At 39.8% G+C, this 17,065-nt stretch overlaps 1 protein-coding gene across 6 annotated transcripts in view; it reads right to left on the bottom strand.

Annotated features, from left to right (window-relative positions):
- MIA3 (MIA SH3 domain ER export factor 3) overlaps window positions 1-17,065 on the bottom strand; it is a 92,421-nt gene that overhangs the window by 18,503 nt on the left and 56,853 nt on the right. For 4 of the 6 annotated variants that reach the window (XM_055581936.1, XM_055581935.1, XM_055581937.1 and 1 more), the window contains 2 exons: window positions 3,211-3,342; window positions 379-400 (listed from right to left, as the gene is read on the bottom strand). In XM_055581936.1, coding sequence (XP_055437911.1) covers window positions 379-400; window positions 3,211-3,342 — 154 coding nt within the window. Of the gene's footprint in view, window positions 1-378; window positions 401-3,210; window positions 3,343-4,390; window positions 4,712-17,065 lie in introns of those variants that run through there. The other 2 variants (XM_055581940.1, XM_055581941.1) reach the window with 1 other exon arrangement.

Here is a 17,065-nt window from a genome sequence, read left to right as displayed (position 1 = left end):
GAAAATAGAAACAGAAAATGCAAGCATACTGACATAGCTCTATTCCTCAAATTATCTACTTAAATATTTACTGTATTGAATTAATCATTAGCACAGGAACATGTTCACAGGTAATAAATTGCATTACATCAACATCCAAAGTCAGTCTGCTCAAACTGAATCTTCTCCCTACACTCAATTTGTTCCACCTCATCTCCTCTCACCTACTAGCGTCACCATCTACTCTGTTATCTAAGCATACAACCCGGGATTAGTAAAATATTCAGGAATTAATCAGAGATCAGATGTCACCATTTCTACTTTCAGCTTTCATAAAACTCAGATCAAATATCAACACTGAGGGTACAGCACAAAAACAAAATAAGCCTGAATATTTACCTTGATATACTCTACTCTTTACCTAAAAGAGAAAAAAATAAGCTTGATGTCAAGACATCTTACTAATAGAATTATTATAGTTCTTAACACAACAGTCAAATCATAACCAAATGAAAATTTAACAATGATTTGATTAAGCATAAGGATCCACAGGATTAAAAAATAGGAAAAGGCTAAAACATTTCAAATGTAATTGGTAGTGATATTTCATAACAGTTCCTGATGGATAAATGCACTAAGGTAAATACCTTATTTTTGCAATGAAAGATACATTCACGTATTCTTTAAATGAGCACCAATCTTAGTAAATGAGCACTTAAGTTCCATAATGGAAAGGGATTATTAGATATCTGAAAACTCTAAGAGAGCAGATCTTAAAAGTTCCCATCCCAAGCAGGGAAAAAATCTTGTAACTATGTACTGGTGATGGACTGTCAACTAGACTTTTGGCAATCATTTTGCAATATAGACAAACATCAAATCATTATTTTACACACTTGAAATTAGTATAATATTACTTGTCTGTTATACCTCAATTTAAAAAAAGTGAAAAAGGAGTAACATTTTCCTGTTAAATACACTAATGCTTCATTTACCCAAAACCATTTATTTGACAGCCCCAAATAGCCAGAATGAGATCTAGAAACAAAGATAACTGAAAAAGACTTTGAGGAAACAAATTAAAGGCATAATCAGGGAACTAAGATATGCTTCTTCTACCAGAAAACATCTTAGAAATCCTAATCAAAGTTGGCTACTGGGTGAATTTAGAAATCAAATACATTAGACCATCTGATTTTCCCAACTCCCTAAAAATTGAGGTCATAAATCTAAAAGGGAAAAGACTGCAGAGGGAAAAGTCAGACAAGACTTAGCAACTAAACAACAACAAAAGGAAAATACACAAGCAACAAGAGAAATAACAGCCAGTATCTTCTAAATCATCCCCTAGGGTCAGCACTGAATTACAGAATAAAATCCAAGCAGTACTCAATTTTTTTAAAAAGTATTACTGAATGTCTCTGTAACCTACTCCCTTGGTCAAACGTCATAAATGGTGATGAGATGCTCAGATTAGTCCACAAATCATCCACGATATCTCAGTATTATTATAGTATCTAACACCATTTTAATGATGCTCTCTACAAGAAACTCGGAGAAGGCAATGGCACCCCACTCCAGTACTCTTGCCTGGAAAATCCCATGGACGGAGGAGCCTAGTGGGCTGCTGTCTATGGGGTCGCACAGAGTTGGACATGACTGAGCAACTTCATTTTCACTTTTCACTTTCATGCATTGCAGAAGGAAATGGCAACCCACTCCAGTGTTCTTGCCTGGAGAATCCCAGGGACGGGCGAGCCTGGTGGGCTGCCTTCTATGGGGTCACACAGAGTCGGACACGACTGAAGTGACTTAGCAGCAGCAGCTACAAGAAACTACATTCAGTTTCAACACAGAAACTAATGACAATTTCTCTAATGTCACAGCCTTGTTAATGAGAAAGTAAGCTTCCTTTATCCTCCTCTCACCCAAATCAACAGGTAGGAGAAAGCAGGAAGAAGCAAGAAGCAGGCAACAAGAGTACGGAACGAGATCCCAAATGTTGAGACTGTGGGGCAGCAGTTAGCACATAAAGCCTACACAACCTTGTGTCAGAGGTTTTGAGATGGGAGAATCAAGACTAGAAAATAGAAAATGTTTTTGCTGTCTGTTCTCGCTATCTTTTTTCCTTATAGCTGAAGAAAAGCCCCATGAGATTTAAGGGGTCTTCACAACAATCCAGGCAAAAGACCTTTGTTTTAAAATCATTTTACAATCACTTGTGCAAGGAGAGAAAGCTTATCAACAGTGATATGTCTGAGAGAATTAGGAAACCAGAAGACTCAATTTTAGAAAGATATGCATGCATCAAATCCTTCTGGCCACTATAACTGCTAAGCTTCAACTGAAACCTTTTCATCTGCAAAGCTCATTTATACAGAATGACTTTTCCCCCAGTTACATTAGATGACCATGAAATAGAATCGTTCAGTATGTATCTATACGAGAATACATACACCTATAAGCATGAAAGACAAATTACACACAGAAAAGGACTCTAAGGAATAAAAATTTTAATGGTGTCTTTGGACACTATGTAATCTGTATTTTCAAATAAAAAGATGTTTTCTGAACACAACAGCATATGATCAAATTAGAAAATATGTGAAACATATATGTAAGGAAAAAGACTGAAAAATTATTTTTGATATATATTTTTACCATTTGCAGCATTTCTTCTGTGCATATATATGTTTTTACATAATAAACAGTTTATCTACACTATAAAGTCTTGGTTGTGGCTTTCTTCCACTTAACATTAAATTGTGAGCATTTTCTGTGCCCCAGTGTCTTTGAAATACATAAATTTTAAGAGCTGCCTAATATCTCATTATATGGATGTACGATAATTTAATAACCTGCCCCCACAACAGATCATTCAGGTTCTGTCAAGTTTCCACTCTAATTAATATGGTTCCATTTTTAACACCCCGTATATATTTTATGACTGGTTATTTCTTTAGGATAGATTACTTGACATGGTATTATACTATACAAAAGGACATGAACATTTTTAAGGCTTCTGATTTATAAACTAAAGTTTCCCCACTGAGATTATACACATGTCATCTTGTTCACCTAAGTCTTTACCAACAAAGATTACACTGAATTATTTTATAATGTTAGCTTGGATTATAAGCATTCATTTGAGTTCAAGTTAGTAATTAAAAGCAAAAGGGCCAGTGATATTCCTGTTTTAATGAGTCTAAAGGTATAAATTAATTTACTCACAGCAAGGACAGTTCTCCAGAAGAAAACGGCAAATGAAACAATTCCTAAGGAGGCAGTGATAAGTACAGGCTTCCATGGCAGTCCATAAAAATCAGGCCCAGGCTGGACATCATCAGGCAATGTAGCAAGGAGCTGGAAGAGAAACATTAGAAATAGTGGGAAACCTGAAAGGAATTTACAATAAAGCATCACAAAGAATCATCCACAGAAATCTAATTCTGTGTCCATTAGACAGAGATCCCCTGAACGTTCTTCAGTATTTCCACTGCTTAAATAAAAAGAAGATATTGGCAGCCTCCTCTTTTCTGTTTGCTTGAAGTCTTTTTAAACATTATAAATCTCAATCTCTTTATGTGGCGCATATATTTCCATTTCGCAGCAGTCTCCAAAACACCATTTTGCCCAACACACGGCTAGAATCCCCCTGTATCACCCTTTTCCTCTTAGTTGATTTGTATGATTTGAGAAGCCACATTAAAAAAAAAAACCGAAACATTACTATAGAAGTTTTTTACGGGTGCTAATAAAACAAGAGTGATAATGAACACCACAAACAATTAGCTTTTCCTCTGAGATCTTAAGTCTTAACTGTTTTCTACTTACATAAAGACAAACACTGAGAAACCTCAAACAGTTCCTGATAACTGGTCTAGACAGACCGCTCTGAATTTTAACTGGTTCCTAGAAACTCTGTTTCATTACAAACAGGGCATTACACTCCTCTCCGTTTCTATTTTCTGTTGTACTGACCCCATCCCCCAACGGTGTCATGGGTCAAGTGAAAAGGACCCGCAGGGACGTGATGCTCGCTTATTTTGACCACGACTGTACAATGGCAACCCACTCCAGTACTTTTGCCTGGAAAATCCCATGGACGGAGGAGCCTGGTAGGCTGCAGTCCATGGGGTCGCGAAGAGTCGGACACGACTGAAGTGACTTAGCAGCAGCAGCAGTACAGTCGAAAGCAACACACTCCCTGCCACATCATAAGTAGTCAATTTTAAAAAATGAAAACGCCACCAAACCTTCTCAAACACATTCCCACTATCTCCTTAAACAGCACCGGAACGTCCTGCCCGCCTCCGGCCTGACACACTATTTCTCCTCCGCCCGGTCAGGGCACCCACTCCGCTCAGAACTCGTCCACCCGCCTGCCAGAGCTGGGGGAGAAGGCCGTCACCTCCAGGAGTCTGGCTATGAGTGCTGCGCAGAGCCCCGACAGGGGTCCCAGAAGCTCCGGGTCCCCCGAGGAAGAGGTAACAGAAGGCACAGTGGCAGGTACTGAGTCCATCGTGACGGGACAGCGGAGCGCGGCCGACGCTTCCCGGTGGGACAGCACCAAAACCCCTATCACCGCTTCCTCCTTCGGAAAAGACCCGGCTCAGGGGGCGGAAACTCGGACTGAACTTCGCCTTCCTCGGCCGCTGGCACTTTTGCCCCGCGCCTCCTACAAAACACGTCATAATACACGGCCCCTGGCGGAAGTACCGATGCCTACGGGGGCCGGGCCTGCAGGGGGCGGGGCCACGGCGGAAGAAACCAACGGTCGAGCGGGCCGGGATGAAAAGCAAAGACACCAAACAGGAGGGGGAGACGGAACGGCTCAGCAACTGGGAGAGAAAGCGCGATTCCCTCGGCCCGGGAGTTGCGAGGACAATCAGCTGAGGCTGGGGGAAAGGAGAAAGGTGGCCCATTCACGCCTGCCCAGAGCTGGACCCTTTTATCTCCAGGTGCTGAGACGCCAGCTGCTCCCGGTCCCTCTGACGGACCACCCTCCGCCTCGGCCGCGACGTAGGGCCAGGTTCCTTCCCGGCCCTCTGCGGTCTCCGGCTCACTTTTTCCCTTTCAGGCTTCCTAATGTTCGTAATGCGCCCACGTTCTCGCTGATGCCCCTCAAGAAGTATAATTCTAGGGAATCTTGTCATTACACTTATGCCAGCGGGGTCAGTTCCGAGTCCCACATTTTACCGTTTTAGGATTTGTGGAAAAGGACAAGCAACAGTCTGGAAATCGCGTTCTAAGGGTGGAAGATAATAGAACTATTTAACCCTGAGGGGTGGAGGGGCTGACGTTTTTAGATGTTTAAAGATATGTATGTTTATGAGTTGAATATAAAGTCAATTCAGAAGAACAATTAAGCAGGGAAAGCTAGAAATAGAAGCGGGGGTAGTGGGCTAAGGCATGCTCCATAATTTAAAATGTATGGTACTGGCCCAAGAATACATACAGACAGACCATGGAACAGGATAGATTTTCTAGAAATAGACCGAACTACATTGGCAATTTATAGTACAGTAAGATTCAGCTGTGAGAAAAACAGACTTTTTAACAAGTGGCGTTGACATACCTAGATAACCAAGTAGAAAATAATAAAAATGGGATTTTTTTTTTTTTTCCTCACTGTCCACAAGGATAAATTCCAACTAGGTCAGAAACCTGAATGTAAAAATGAGAACAAGTAAGTACAAGAAAAAATACGGATGAATTTCTTGATTAGTCAGTTCAGTTCAGTCACTCAGTCCTATCCGACTCACTGCAACCCCATGGACTGCAGCTCTCCAGCCCTCCCTAACATCACCAACTCCCTGAGCTTACTCAAACTCATATCTATTGAGTCGGTGATGCCATCCAACCTCTGTCCTCCCCTTCTCCTCCTGCCTTCAGTCTTTCCCTGTATCAGGGTCTTTTCAAAAGAGTCAGTTCTTTGCACAGATGGTCAAAGTCTTGGGGCTTCAGCTTAAACATCAGTCTTTCCAATGAATATTCAGGACTGATTTCCTTTAGGATGGACAGGTTTGACCTCACAGTCCAAGGGACTCTCAAGAGTCTTATTCAACACCACAGTTCAAAAGCATCAATTCTTCGGCACTCAGCTTTCTTTATAGTCCAACTCTCACATCCATCCATGACTACTGGAAAAACCATAGCTTTGACTAGATAGACCTTTGTTGGCAAAGTAATGTTTCTGCTTTTTAATATGCTATCTAGGCTGTCTTAACTTTTCTTCCAAGAAGCAGTTTAGTGTAGTTCAGTCGCTCAGTCATGTCCAACTCTTTGCGACCCCATGAACCGCAGCATGCCAGGCCTCCCTATCCATCGCCAACTCCTGGAGTTTACCCAAACTCATGTGCATTGAGTTGGTGATGCCATTTAACCATCTCAGCCTCTCTCCTCCTGCCTTCAATCAGAGTCTTTTCAAATGAGTCAGCCCTTTGCATCAGGTGGACAAAATACTGGGAGTTTCAGCTTCAACATCAGTCCTTCCAATGAACACCCAGGACTGATCTCCTTTAGGATGGACTGGTTGGATCTCCTTGCAGTCCATCTGTGGAGCTCCACCACAGTCCAGAACTGTGGTGTTGAAGAAGACTCTTGAGAGTCCCTTGGACTGTGAGATCAAACCTGTCCATCCTAAAGGAAATCTATTCTTTGGCGCTCAGCTTTCTTTATAGTCCAACTCTCACATCCATCCATGACTACTGGAAAAACCACAGCCTTGACTAGTCGGACCTTTGGTGACAAAGTAATGTCTCTACTTTTTAATATGCTGTCTAGGTTGGTCATAACTTTCCTTCCAAGGAGTAAGCGTCTTTTAATTTCATGGCTGCAATCACCATCTGCAGTGATTTTGGAGCCCAAAAATATAAAGTCAGCCACTATTTCCACTGTTTCCCCATCTATTTCCCATGAAGTGATGGGACCAGATGCCATGATCTTAGTTTTCTGAATGTTGAGCTTTAAGCCAACTTTTTTACTCTCCACTTTCACTTTCATCAAGAGGCTCTTTAGTTCTTCTTCACTTTCTGCCCTAAGGGTGGTGTCATTTGCATATCTGAGGTTATTGATATTTCTCCCGGCAATCTTGATTTCAGCTTGTGCTTCATCTGGCCCAGCGTTTCTCATGATGTACTCTGCATATAAGTTAAATGAGCAGGGTGACAATATACAGCCTTGACATATTCCTTTTCCTATTTGGAACCAGTCTGTTCCATGTCCAGTTCTAACTGTTGCTTCCTGACCTGCATACAAGTTTCTCAAGAGGCAGGTCAGGTGGTGTGGTATTCCCATTTCTTTCAGAATTTTCCACAGTTTATTGTGATCCACACAGTCAAAGGCTTTGGCATAGTCAATAAAGCAGAAATAGATGTTTTTCTGGAACTCTCTTGCTTTTTCCATGATCCATCGGATGTTGGCAATTTGATCTCTGGTTCCCCTGCCTTTTCTAAAACCAGCTTGAACATTTGGAAGTTCATGGTTCATGTATTGCTGAAGCCTGGCTTGGAGAATTTTGAGCATTCCTTTACTAGCGTGTGAGATGAGTGCAATTGTGTGGTAGTTTGAGCATTCTTTGGCATTGCCTTTCTTTGGGATTGGAATGAAAACTGACCTTTTCTAATCCTGTGGCCACTACTGAGTTTTCCAAATTTGTTGACATATTGAGTGCAGCACTTTCACAGCATCATCTTTTAGGATTTGAAATAACTCAACTGGAATTCCATCACCTCCACTAGCTTTGTTCATAGTCACGCTTCCTAAGGCTTCGCATTCCAGGATGTCTGGCTCTAGGTGAGTGATCACACCATCGTGATTATCTGGGTTGTGAAGATCTTTTTTGTACAGTTCTTCTGTGTATTCCTGCCACCTCTTCTTAATATCTTCTGCTTCTGTTAGGTCCATACCATTTCTGTCCTTTATTGAGCCCATCTTTTCATGAAATATTCCCTTGGTATCTCTCATTTTCTTGAAGAGATCTCCAGTCTTTCCCATTCTATTGTTTTCTTCTATTTCTTTGCATTGATCACTGAGGAAGGCTTTCTTATCTCTCCTTGCTATTCTTTGGAACTCTGCATTCAAATGGGTGTATCTTTCCTTTTCTCCTTTGCCTTTCACTTTTCTTCTTTTCACAGCTATTTGTAAAGCCTTCTCATACAACCATTTTGCCTTTTTGCATTTCTTTTTCTCGGGGATGGTCTTGACCCCTGTCTCCTGTACAATGTCACGAACCTCCGTCCATAGTTCTTCAGGCACTCTATCAGATCTAATCTCTTGAATCTATTTCTCACTTCCACTGTATAATCGTAAGGGATTTGATTTAGGTCATATGTGAATGGTCTAGTGGTTTTCCCTACTTTCTTCAATTTAAGTCTGAATTTGGCAACAAGGAGTTCATGATCTGAGCCACAGTCAGCTCCTGGTCTTGTTTTTGCTGACTGTATAGAGCTTCTCCATCTTTGGCTGGAAAGAATATAATCAATTTGATTTCGGTATTGACCATCTGGTGATGTCCACGTGTAGAGTCTTCTCTTGTGTTGTTGGAAGAGGGTGTTTGCTATGACCAGTGCATTCTCGTTGCAAAACTCTATTAGCTTTTGCCCTGCTTCATTCTGTACTCCAAGGCCAAATTTGCTAGTTACTCCACTTATTTCTTGACTTCCTACTTTTACATTCCAGTCCTGTATAATGAAAAGGACATCTTTTTTGGGTGTTAGTTCTAGAAGGTCTTGTAGGTCTTCATAGAACTGTTCAAATTCAGCTTCTTCAGCTTTACTGGTTGGGGCATAGGCTTGGATTACTGTGATACTGAATGGCTTGCCTTGGAAACAAACAGAGGTCATTCTGTCATTTTTGAGATTGCATCCAAGTACTGCATTTCGGACTCTTTTGTTGACTATGATGGCTACTCCATTTCTTCTAAGGGATTCTTGCCCACAGTAGTAGGTATAATGGTCATCTGAGTGAAATTTCAATCCATTTTAGTTTGTTGATTCCTAAAATGTCGATGTTCACTCTTGCCATCTCCTGTTTGACCACTTCCTTCCCTTGATTCATGGACCTAACACTCCAGATTCCTACGCAATATTGCTCTTTACAGCATCGGACATTAATTACTTCCATCACCAGTCACATCCACAACTGGCTGTTGTTGCTTTGGCTCTGTCTCTTCATTCTTTCTGGAGTTATTTCTCCACTGATCTCCAGTAGCATATTGGGCACCTGCTGACCTGGGGAGTTCATCTTTCAGTGTCCTATCTTTTTGTCTTTTCATATTGTTCATACTTGGGGTTCCCAAGGCAAGAATACTGAAGTGGTTTGCCATTCCCTTCTCCAGTGGACCACATTTTGTCAGAACTCTCCACCATGACCCATCCATCTTGGGTGGCCCTACACAGCATGGCTCATAGTTTCATTGAGTTAGACAAGGCTGTGGTACATGTGATCGAATTGGTTAGTTTTCTTGATTACTAGGAGTGAGGAAAACATTCCTAATTATGTCTCAAGATCTAAAGGAAAAGATTTGTGAACTTGATTACTTAGAAATTAAAAAAAAAAAAGCATCCAGCCCTTGGACTAAAATAAGCAAAGTTTGACAGTGAAAACCCGAGGAAAACATTATTTGAAATTTATTACAAAGGGTTAATATTCCTAAAGAATAAAGAACTTTACAAATAGAGAAGCTGGCCAGCAAGCCTACAGAAAAATGAGCAGAAAAAAATGAAGATAGTCTTCAGGAAAGAAGTAGGAAGAGAAGAGCTCACAGACATAGGGAAACATGCTCTGTCTCACTCATAATAAAAGAAGTACAAATTAAACCTATATTGAGATACCATTTCTCACTTCTATTGGCAAGATCCAAACATTTAACAACATACTCTTTTAGTGAGAGAATGCAGAGGAAATGGGTACTCTCATACATTACTGATCATTATACAAAATGATACAAACCCCTATCAACAAGAATCTAGCAACATCTCCCCAAAGCTACCCGTGTAATAACCTCTGACACAACAATCCCACTTCTAAAGATCTGTCTCAAAGATATTAGAACCAGAATAACAAATGCTAGAAAGATATATGTACAAAGCCTTGTTATAATAACAAAAGATTGGAAATAGCCAAACTGTCCAATGACAGAACAACTGTTGAATACATTAAAATATACAGCTGACCACTGAACAACACAGAGGTTAGGGGTACTAACCCTTGGTGCAGTCAAAAATCCCCATATATTTCACAGTTAGTGGGCTCTCCTTAGGCAAGAGTCCTCCTGCCTCCGAGGATTCAACCAACTGTGGACTGTGTAGCACTGTAGTATGCATTTAGTGGAAAAAAAACCAAACATGTATAAGTAGGGATCCAGGCAATTCAAACTTGGATTGTTCAAGGGTCAAGTGTAGTATGAAACTGGAAAAAAGAAATGAAATAATTCTATATACCGCTAGGGTTTGATTTCATATGTGTGTGTGTGTGTGTGTGTGTGTGTATGAGAAGAATTTTAGGTAAAACTGACATGTAATAAACTACGCTTATTTAAAGTGCACAATCTGATAAGTTCTGACAGATGAATACATGTATGAAAACATCACATTCAAGATAATGAACATACCCTTCACCTCCAAAAGTCTCATCATCCCCTTGGTAATCCTACCTCCTGCCACTTGTCACTCCTCCCTGTCCCCAAGCAGAATTTCAGTCCTAATTGATTAGTCTGCATTTCCTAATGTTTTATATATATGGAATAATTCACTATGTATTCTATTTTCTCTGGCTTCTCTCACTCAGTATAACTTGAGATTCATCTGTGTTGCTGCATAGATCAATAAGTCATTACTATTTTACTGCTGAGTAGCATTTCATTGTATGGATAAACCACAATTCATTTACTTACTAACCAGCTGATGGACATTTTTTCCCCTCCACTTTTTGACTTTTGCAAACTGAGCTGCTACAAACCTTGATATACAAGGCCTTCTATGGATGTATAATTTGTGGTTGGTAGAAGAATGGCTAGATCATTTGACAGGTGTATGCCTACCTTTCTAAGAAACTGACCAACTATTTTCCAAGGTGGTGGTACCATTTTATATCCCCATGTGCAGTGTATGAGTCCCTCCACATCTTCCCCAAAACTTGGGGAAGTGTTTTTAATTTCAGTCATTATTTAGTCATGATGGTTTAAATTTGCATTTTCCTCATAATTAATGATGTTAAGCTTTTTATTTTTTTAAAGTGCTTATTTGCTATCCACATCTTTTTTGGTGAACTGTTATTTTACTGGCCTATGTTTTTTCTTAGTGAATTTTGAGAGTTCTTCATATAATCGGGATATAAGTCCTTTATTAGATACATGCTTTGTAATGACTCCCTTCTAGTCTGTGGCTTGATGTGGTTAATTTTAAGCCCAGCATCTTTTTTTTTTATATTTATCCCATCTGTTCTTTGTTCCCTTTTTCCTCTTATTCTACCTTCTTTTAGATTGTCTTTTTAATGATACTAATGATCATCTTTGTTGATTTACTAAGTGTAATTCCTTGTTTTGTTGTTTTAGCGGCTGATTTAGAGTTTATACTATACTATATGTGTGTGTGTGCTTAGTTGATTGGTCGTATCTAACTCTTTGCAATCCCATGGGTTGTAGTCTACCAGGCTCCTCTGTTCATGGCTTTCTGCAGGCAAGATTACTGGAGTGGGTTGCCATCCCTTTCTCCACGGGATCTGCCCCACCCAGGGATCAAACCCAGATCTCCTGCATTGCAGGTGGATTCTTTACTGTCTGATCCACCAGGGAAGCCCATACTATACTATACACCAATACTATTATACTATACATCTTTAAATGATCAATGATCACAGTCTATGTTCAAGTGATACTGTACTACTTCATGTATGCAATAAGACTTCTACAAGTTATCACCCTTTCTCTCTCCTGATCAACAGTATAAATACTATTGTTGTCATATATATTATTCTTTACATATTTTGTAAACCCCATTATACACTGATAATATTTTTCTTTAAACAGAAAATTAACTTTTAAAGATATTTAAATAATAAGATAATGGTTTTATATATTTAGCCATATATACCTACCATTTCTGGCATTCATCACTACTCTGTGTAGGTTCATTATATCCGTCTCTTGTCATTTTTCTTATGCCTAAAGGTTTTCCCTTAACATTTCTTATGGTGCAGGTATCCTGGTGAATTTTTTCAGCTTTTGTATATTGAGGTGGGGGGGCGGGGAAAGAGTCTTCATTTTTGAAAAATATTTTGCTGCGTATAATGTTGGAGATCAACAGTATTTCTCAAGTATATTAAAAGATATTATTCTACTATATTCTCCCATGCCTTGTTCCCAAATAAGAAATCTGATGTCAATGTTATCTTAGTTTCTAAAATATCTCTTTTCTCTGGCTAATACTGCTCTTTATCACTTACTTTGTGCAATTTGATTATTATATATGTCCATTTGATCCCTGGGTCAGGAAGATCCCCTGGAGGAGATGGCAACCCACTCCAGTATTCTTTCCTGGGAAATTCTATGGACAGAGGAGCCTAGTAGGCTATACTCCATGGGGTCACAAAGAGCTGGACATGATGAGCAACTGAGCACAAGCACATATCTTTGTGTAGTTTTTTCATGCTTTTCATACGTGAGTTTCACTGAACTTTTTGGCTCTGCAGGTGCAGCTTTCATAAAGTTTAGAAATTTTTCATCCTTTATTTCCTCAAATAATTTTCTAAACACCTCTCTATCCTTTCCTCCAGGGATTCCAGTTAAATGTATTAGATTGCTTGAAAAGTGTCCCCACAGCTCACTGATAATCTGTTCAGTTTTCTTTTCCCCCCCTATCCTTTTAGATGTCTTCTATTGCTGTATCTTCAAGTTCACTAATCTTTTCATCAACAATGTCTAGTCTAGCATTAATCCCACACAGTATATTTTCACCAGAGGCGTTTCATCTCTAGAAGTCTGACTTGATCTTTTCTAAAAAATATTTTTCAGGTCTCTACCTTAACTTTTTTAATATCTGAAACATGGCAGTAATAACTGTTTAATACCATCATATAATTCTAACATCTCTGACAGTTCTTTGTTGGCTTTGGCTGATTTTTCTCATTATCACAGGTCATCTTTTCTTGCCTCTGCACGCCTGATAATCTTTGACAGGATGCCATACTTTGTGAATGAATGTGATGGTCAATTTTTTACATCAGTTTGACTGATCCTAGGGTACCCAGTGGCAGCCCACTCCAGTACTCTTGCCTGGAAAATCCCATGGATGGAGGAGCCTGGTGGGCTGCAGTCCATGGGGTCACTAAGAGTTGGACATGACTGAGCGACTTCACTTTCACTTTTCACCTTCATGCATTGGGGAAGGAAATGGCAACCCACTCCAGTGTTCTTGCCTGGAGAATCCCAGGGATGGGAGAGCCTGGTGGGCTGCGTCTATGGGGTCACACAGAGTCGGACACGACTAAAGTGACTTAGCAGCAGCAGCAGCAGGGTACCTAGATTAAATGTTATTTGGGGGTATGTCTTTGTGTGTTTCCAGATGAGATTAGCATTTGAATTGATACAATAAGTAAAGTAGATTGGCCTCCTCACTGTGAGTGGGGATTATTCAATCCATCAAGGCCCTGAAGACAACAAAATACAGAAGGAAAAATTTGTCCCTTCCTTCTTGATTGCTCAAGCTGGAACATCAGTCTTCTGCTCCTGGTGCTCCTGGTTCTCAGGCCCTCAGACCAAGGGAAGAATCAGTTCCCCTGGTTCTCAGGTCTTTGGACTTGGACTGATTACAGCCCAACTTTACAGGGTCTCCAGCTTGCAGACTGCAGACTGTGGGACTTCTTAGCCTCCATTTGTAACTCAATTCCTTAAAATAAATCTCTTCTTGTATGTATATCCTACTGGTTCTGCTTCTCTAGAGAACCCTGACCAATGCACCAGATATTCTTAAGCTTTTTTCTGAGAGGCAGGTAAATTGCTGGGGAACAGTTTGGTTCTATTGAGTCTTGCTTTTAAGATTTGTTAAGGAGGACATGAACAGCATTTAGGCTGAGGCAAGAACCTTCTGAGACTCTACCCAATTCCCTTAGAATTACGAGGTACTATTCCTGGCCCTGTGTCAGCAACTGTCTCTTCTACTCACCAGATCAAGGTCACTCTCTGCGCTTAAGTCGTCTGTCACCCTCATGTGTGATCAGTACTCTGGTGAATACTCAGGGGCCTTTCGGAAATCCCCAGGGCTCGCTCTCTGTGTAGCTCTACTCTTGGGCTTCCACCTTGTGAATCCAGGCTGCTTTGCTTCTCCTGGACTTTCAGCTCCATTTCCTCAGTTCAGGGGTTCTCCTCTCTGTGCCACAGCCTGGGAAGTCTCTCAACGCAGTGAGATGTGACAATGGTAAACCTCATGGCGTCTGTTCTCCAGCTTTCAGAAGCTACTGTTTTTTGTTGCCTGATGACTTGAAAACTGTTGTGTCATGTATTTTGTCTCAGTTTTTTTCTTTTTAGCTGTTTTAGTTAGGAGAGTAAAGCTGGTATTTATAAATCTATCTTGGCTAGATGCAGAAAAGTGAAAGTCGCTCAGTCATGTCTGACTCTTTGCGAGCCCCATGGACTGTAGCTCACAGGGCTCCTCCGTCCGTGGGATTCTCCAGGCAAGAATACTGGAGTGGGTTGCCATTTCCTTCTTTAGGGGAATCTTCCTGGTCCAGGGATTGAACCTGCATCTCTTATGTCTCTTGCATTGGCAGGCAAGCTCTTTACCACTAGCACCACATAGAAAGCCCAGATGCAGAAATCATTTGCTTATTTTTTAATGGCCGGGCAGATAATGAAATTAATTTTAAAATTATCTATAGAGGAACACATCAACAGGTTGGATGGAAATAGGACAAAAGTTAGACTTCTCTGAACAGACTTTGTTCTACAAATTGACTTTGGCTCTTGTAAATATGTTAGAAAATTATAAAATTTAAAAATCTTTTTAAAAAAAAATCCCTAAAAATTGAAAGCAAAAATGAAACAACTAAGCTAACTATGTCAACTTAATGGCAGGACAACATAAAAGGCTTATTTTCAAGGATACCCCAGTGGGATACAGGTTAAAGACAAAACAAGCTGCAAAATATCCTTGTGATATTTTCAGCAACACATTGTGGGTGGTAGTGTTGATATGGTATTTTTAATACTGTTATGTGACTATTGTAAAATAAGATAAATAAATAATTATGTTGATGTCATTAAAAACTGGGGTTTCCAACATCGGAGAAAAAAAATACAATATCAGATAGATGTGCTTAAGTAAAATTCCATTAGCATCTGGAACTCTGATTGGGAATATCTAAATGGCATCATAATGAACAGTCACACAAAAAACCTCCCTTATATCCTAGCTTTGTCCTCTGAAAAGGCCTAGAAATGATGGCCAACTCTAAAGCAGTAAGTGATCTTAGTATCCAGAATGTTGCCTCTGAATACCATTTCCCAGTGAAAGGAAAAAAAGACCCTTTAGAGAAATAGTTCCTTCAAGATCTGGGCAGGAAATGTACAAAATGAGCTTGGAACATCTTGTTACACTAGAAAGCAAGGAAGGTATCAATGACCATGAGATGATGTCAAAAGAGCCCAGGAGCAAAGCTAAAGAGGCTCCCAGTAACCAAAAATGGGAGAGATTGAGCATTGATAAGAATAATAACTATTGTGGATTATAACAAACCAAATACTTTAAAATTCATGCATCATAATGATTCTTAGAAAAGAGTTAGAAGAAACACACATAAACCTTTGGGGCATCTTTGGATAATGCTGGTAAGACAACTCATTATTTTGAAAACTACTTAAACAGAAAGAATCAAATATTTGTACTGCCTTAACTATACAAACCAATCTCAGTATAAAGAACAGTTGATTATTAAGTTTCTCTTTGTAGAAGTGTCCCAACCTTTAAATGATGTGGGAATGCTATAAGTAGACAGTTACCATTCTACAGCCTATAATACAGACATTCTAATCAATGTCACCAATTGCTAGTAACATCAAGAAAAAGAGGGACATATAGACAACAGATGCCTCCTGATGGAAGTATACAAACATCTTTTATTAAGTATTCCTGCCAAACAAAAATGATATTGAATCTGGACTCCCAATATGACTAAGCAATTACCAAGAAATATAAACAACAAGGGAAAATGTTCAATTGTTCTAGAGGAATGCAGTTAGCAAAACCCACACTATGGTACTTCCTAGCAGCCAAACAAACCTGTCTCTTTAATGAATACACTGAACAAACAAATAAAATACAACAAACAAAAAGAAGACATGTATAGACTGAGTTAACTGATCTGATACTTGCCCTGCCACTGAAAATAACTAGAAAACTGGACAAAATTTATGGGAAAAAAAAAAAAAAGTTTTTCAGGGAGACAACAAGAGGTAACACAAAATTGTGACTCCTGAGGAAAGGCTAACACATTAGTTAAGCCCTGGGATCACCCAGCTTTTTACCTGGAGGCACTTTCTAGACAGCAATGTAGGGGAAGGTAAGCAGAATATACCAATCTTGCCAAGGAAGCAGAGATCAGAGTTCAGGGAGGCTGAGGTGCCTGACACATGCATGGACAGTTACGGGGAAAGATGAGAACTACAGAGAAAAAAGAGTTCTAGGAATCTGCAAGATGTCTCCTTCAGTCGTGGGCTAAATTCAAAGCAGCACCTGTATAAGCAAGATTCCTTGAGGATCAGCAAAGAACAACTACAGGCAAAAAGAACAACTTACAAGGAGGCTGGAAGCTGAACAATTTCCAGTTAATGTAGGGCTGGGAGACATTTGTATTCCAGCTAGTCAGCATGAATTGACCTTAATGAATGCTCAGGGCATTTAGTAGATTCCAGAAGAATAACATCATTATAGTAGGGAAACACTAGCCCTGGAGTAAATACTACTATTATACCTCGCAACAAATCTTAAAAATAAGTCTAGAAAGGATCAAGCAGATCTTCAAATAACTTAACAGTCTAGAAAAACAAACTTCAACACTTTTTTAAAGGAACCCACCAAAATCCAGGCAC

This window comes from Bubalus kerabau, chromosome 5 (assembly GCF_029407905.1).
Source record: "Bubalus kerabau isolate K-KA32 ecotype Philippines breed swamp buffalo chromosome 5, PCC_UOA_SB_1v2, whole genome shotgun sequence".
NCBI classification, from domain to species: Eukaryota; Metazoa; Chordata; class Mammalia; order Artiodactyla; family Bovidae; genus Bubalus; species Bubalus kerabau.
The sequence above is the reverse complement of the archived record's forward strand: the minus strand, read 5'-3'. Positions and strand labels throughout refer to the sequence as shown.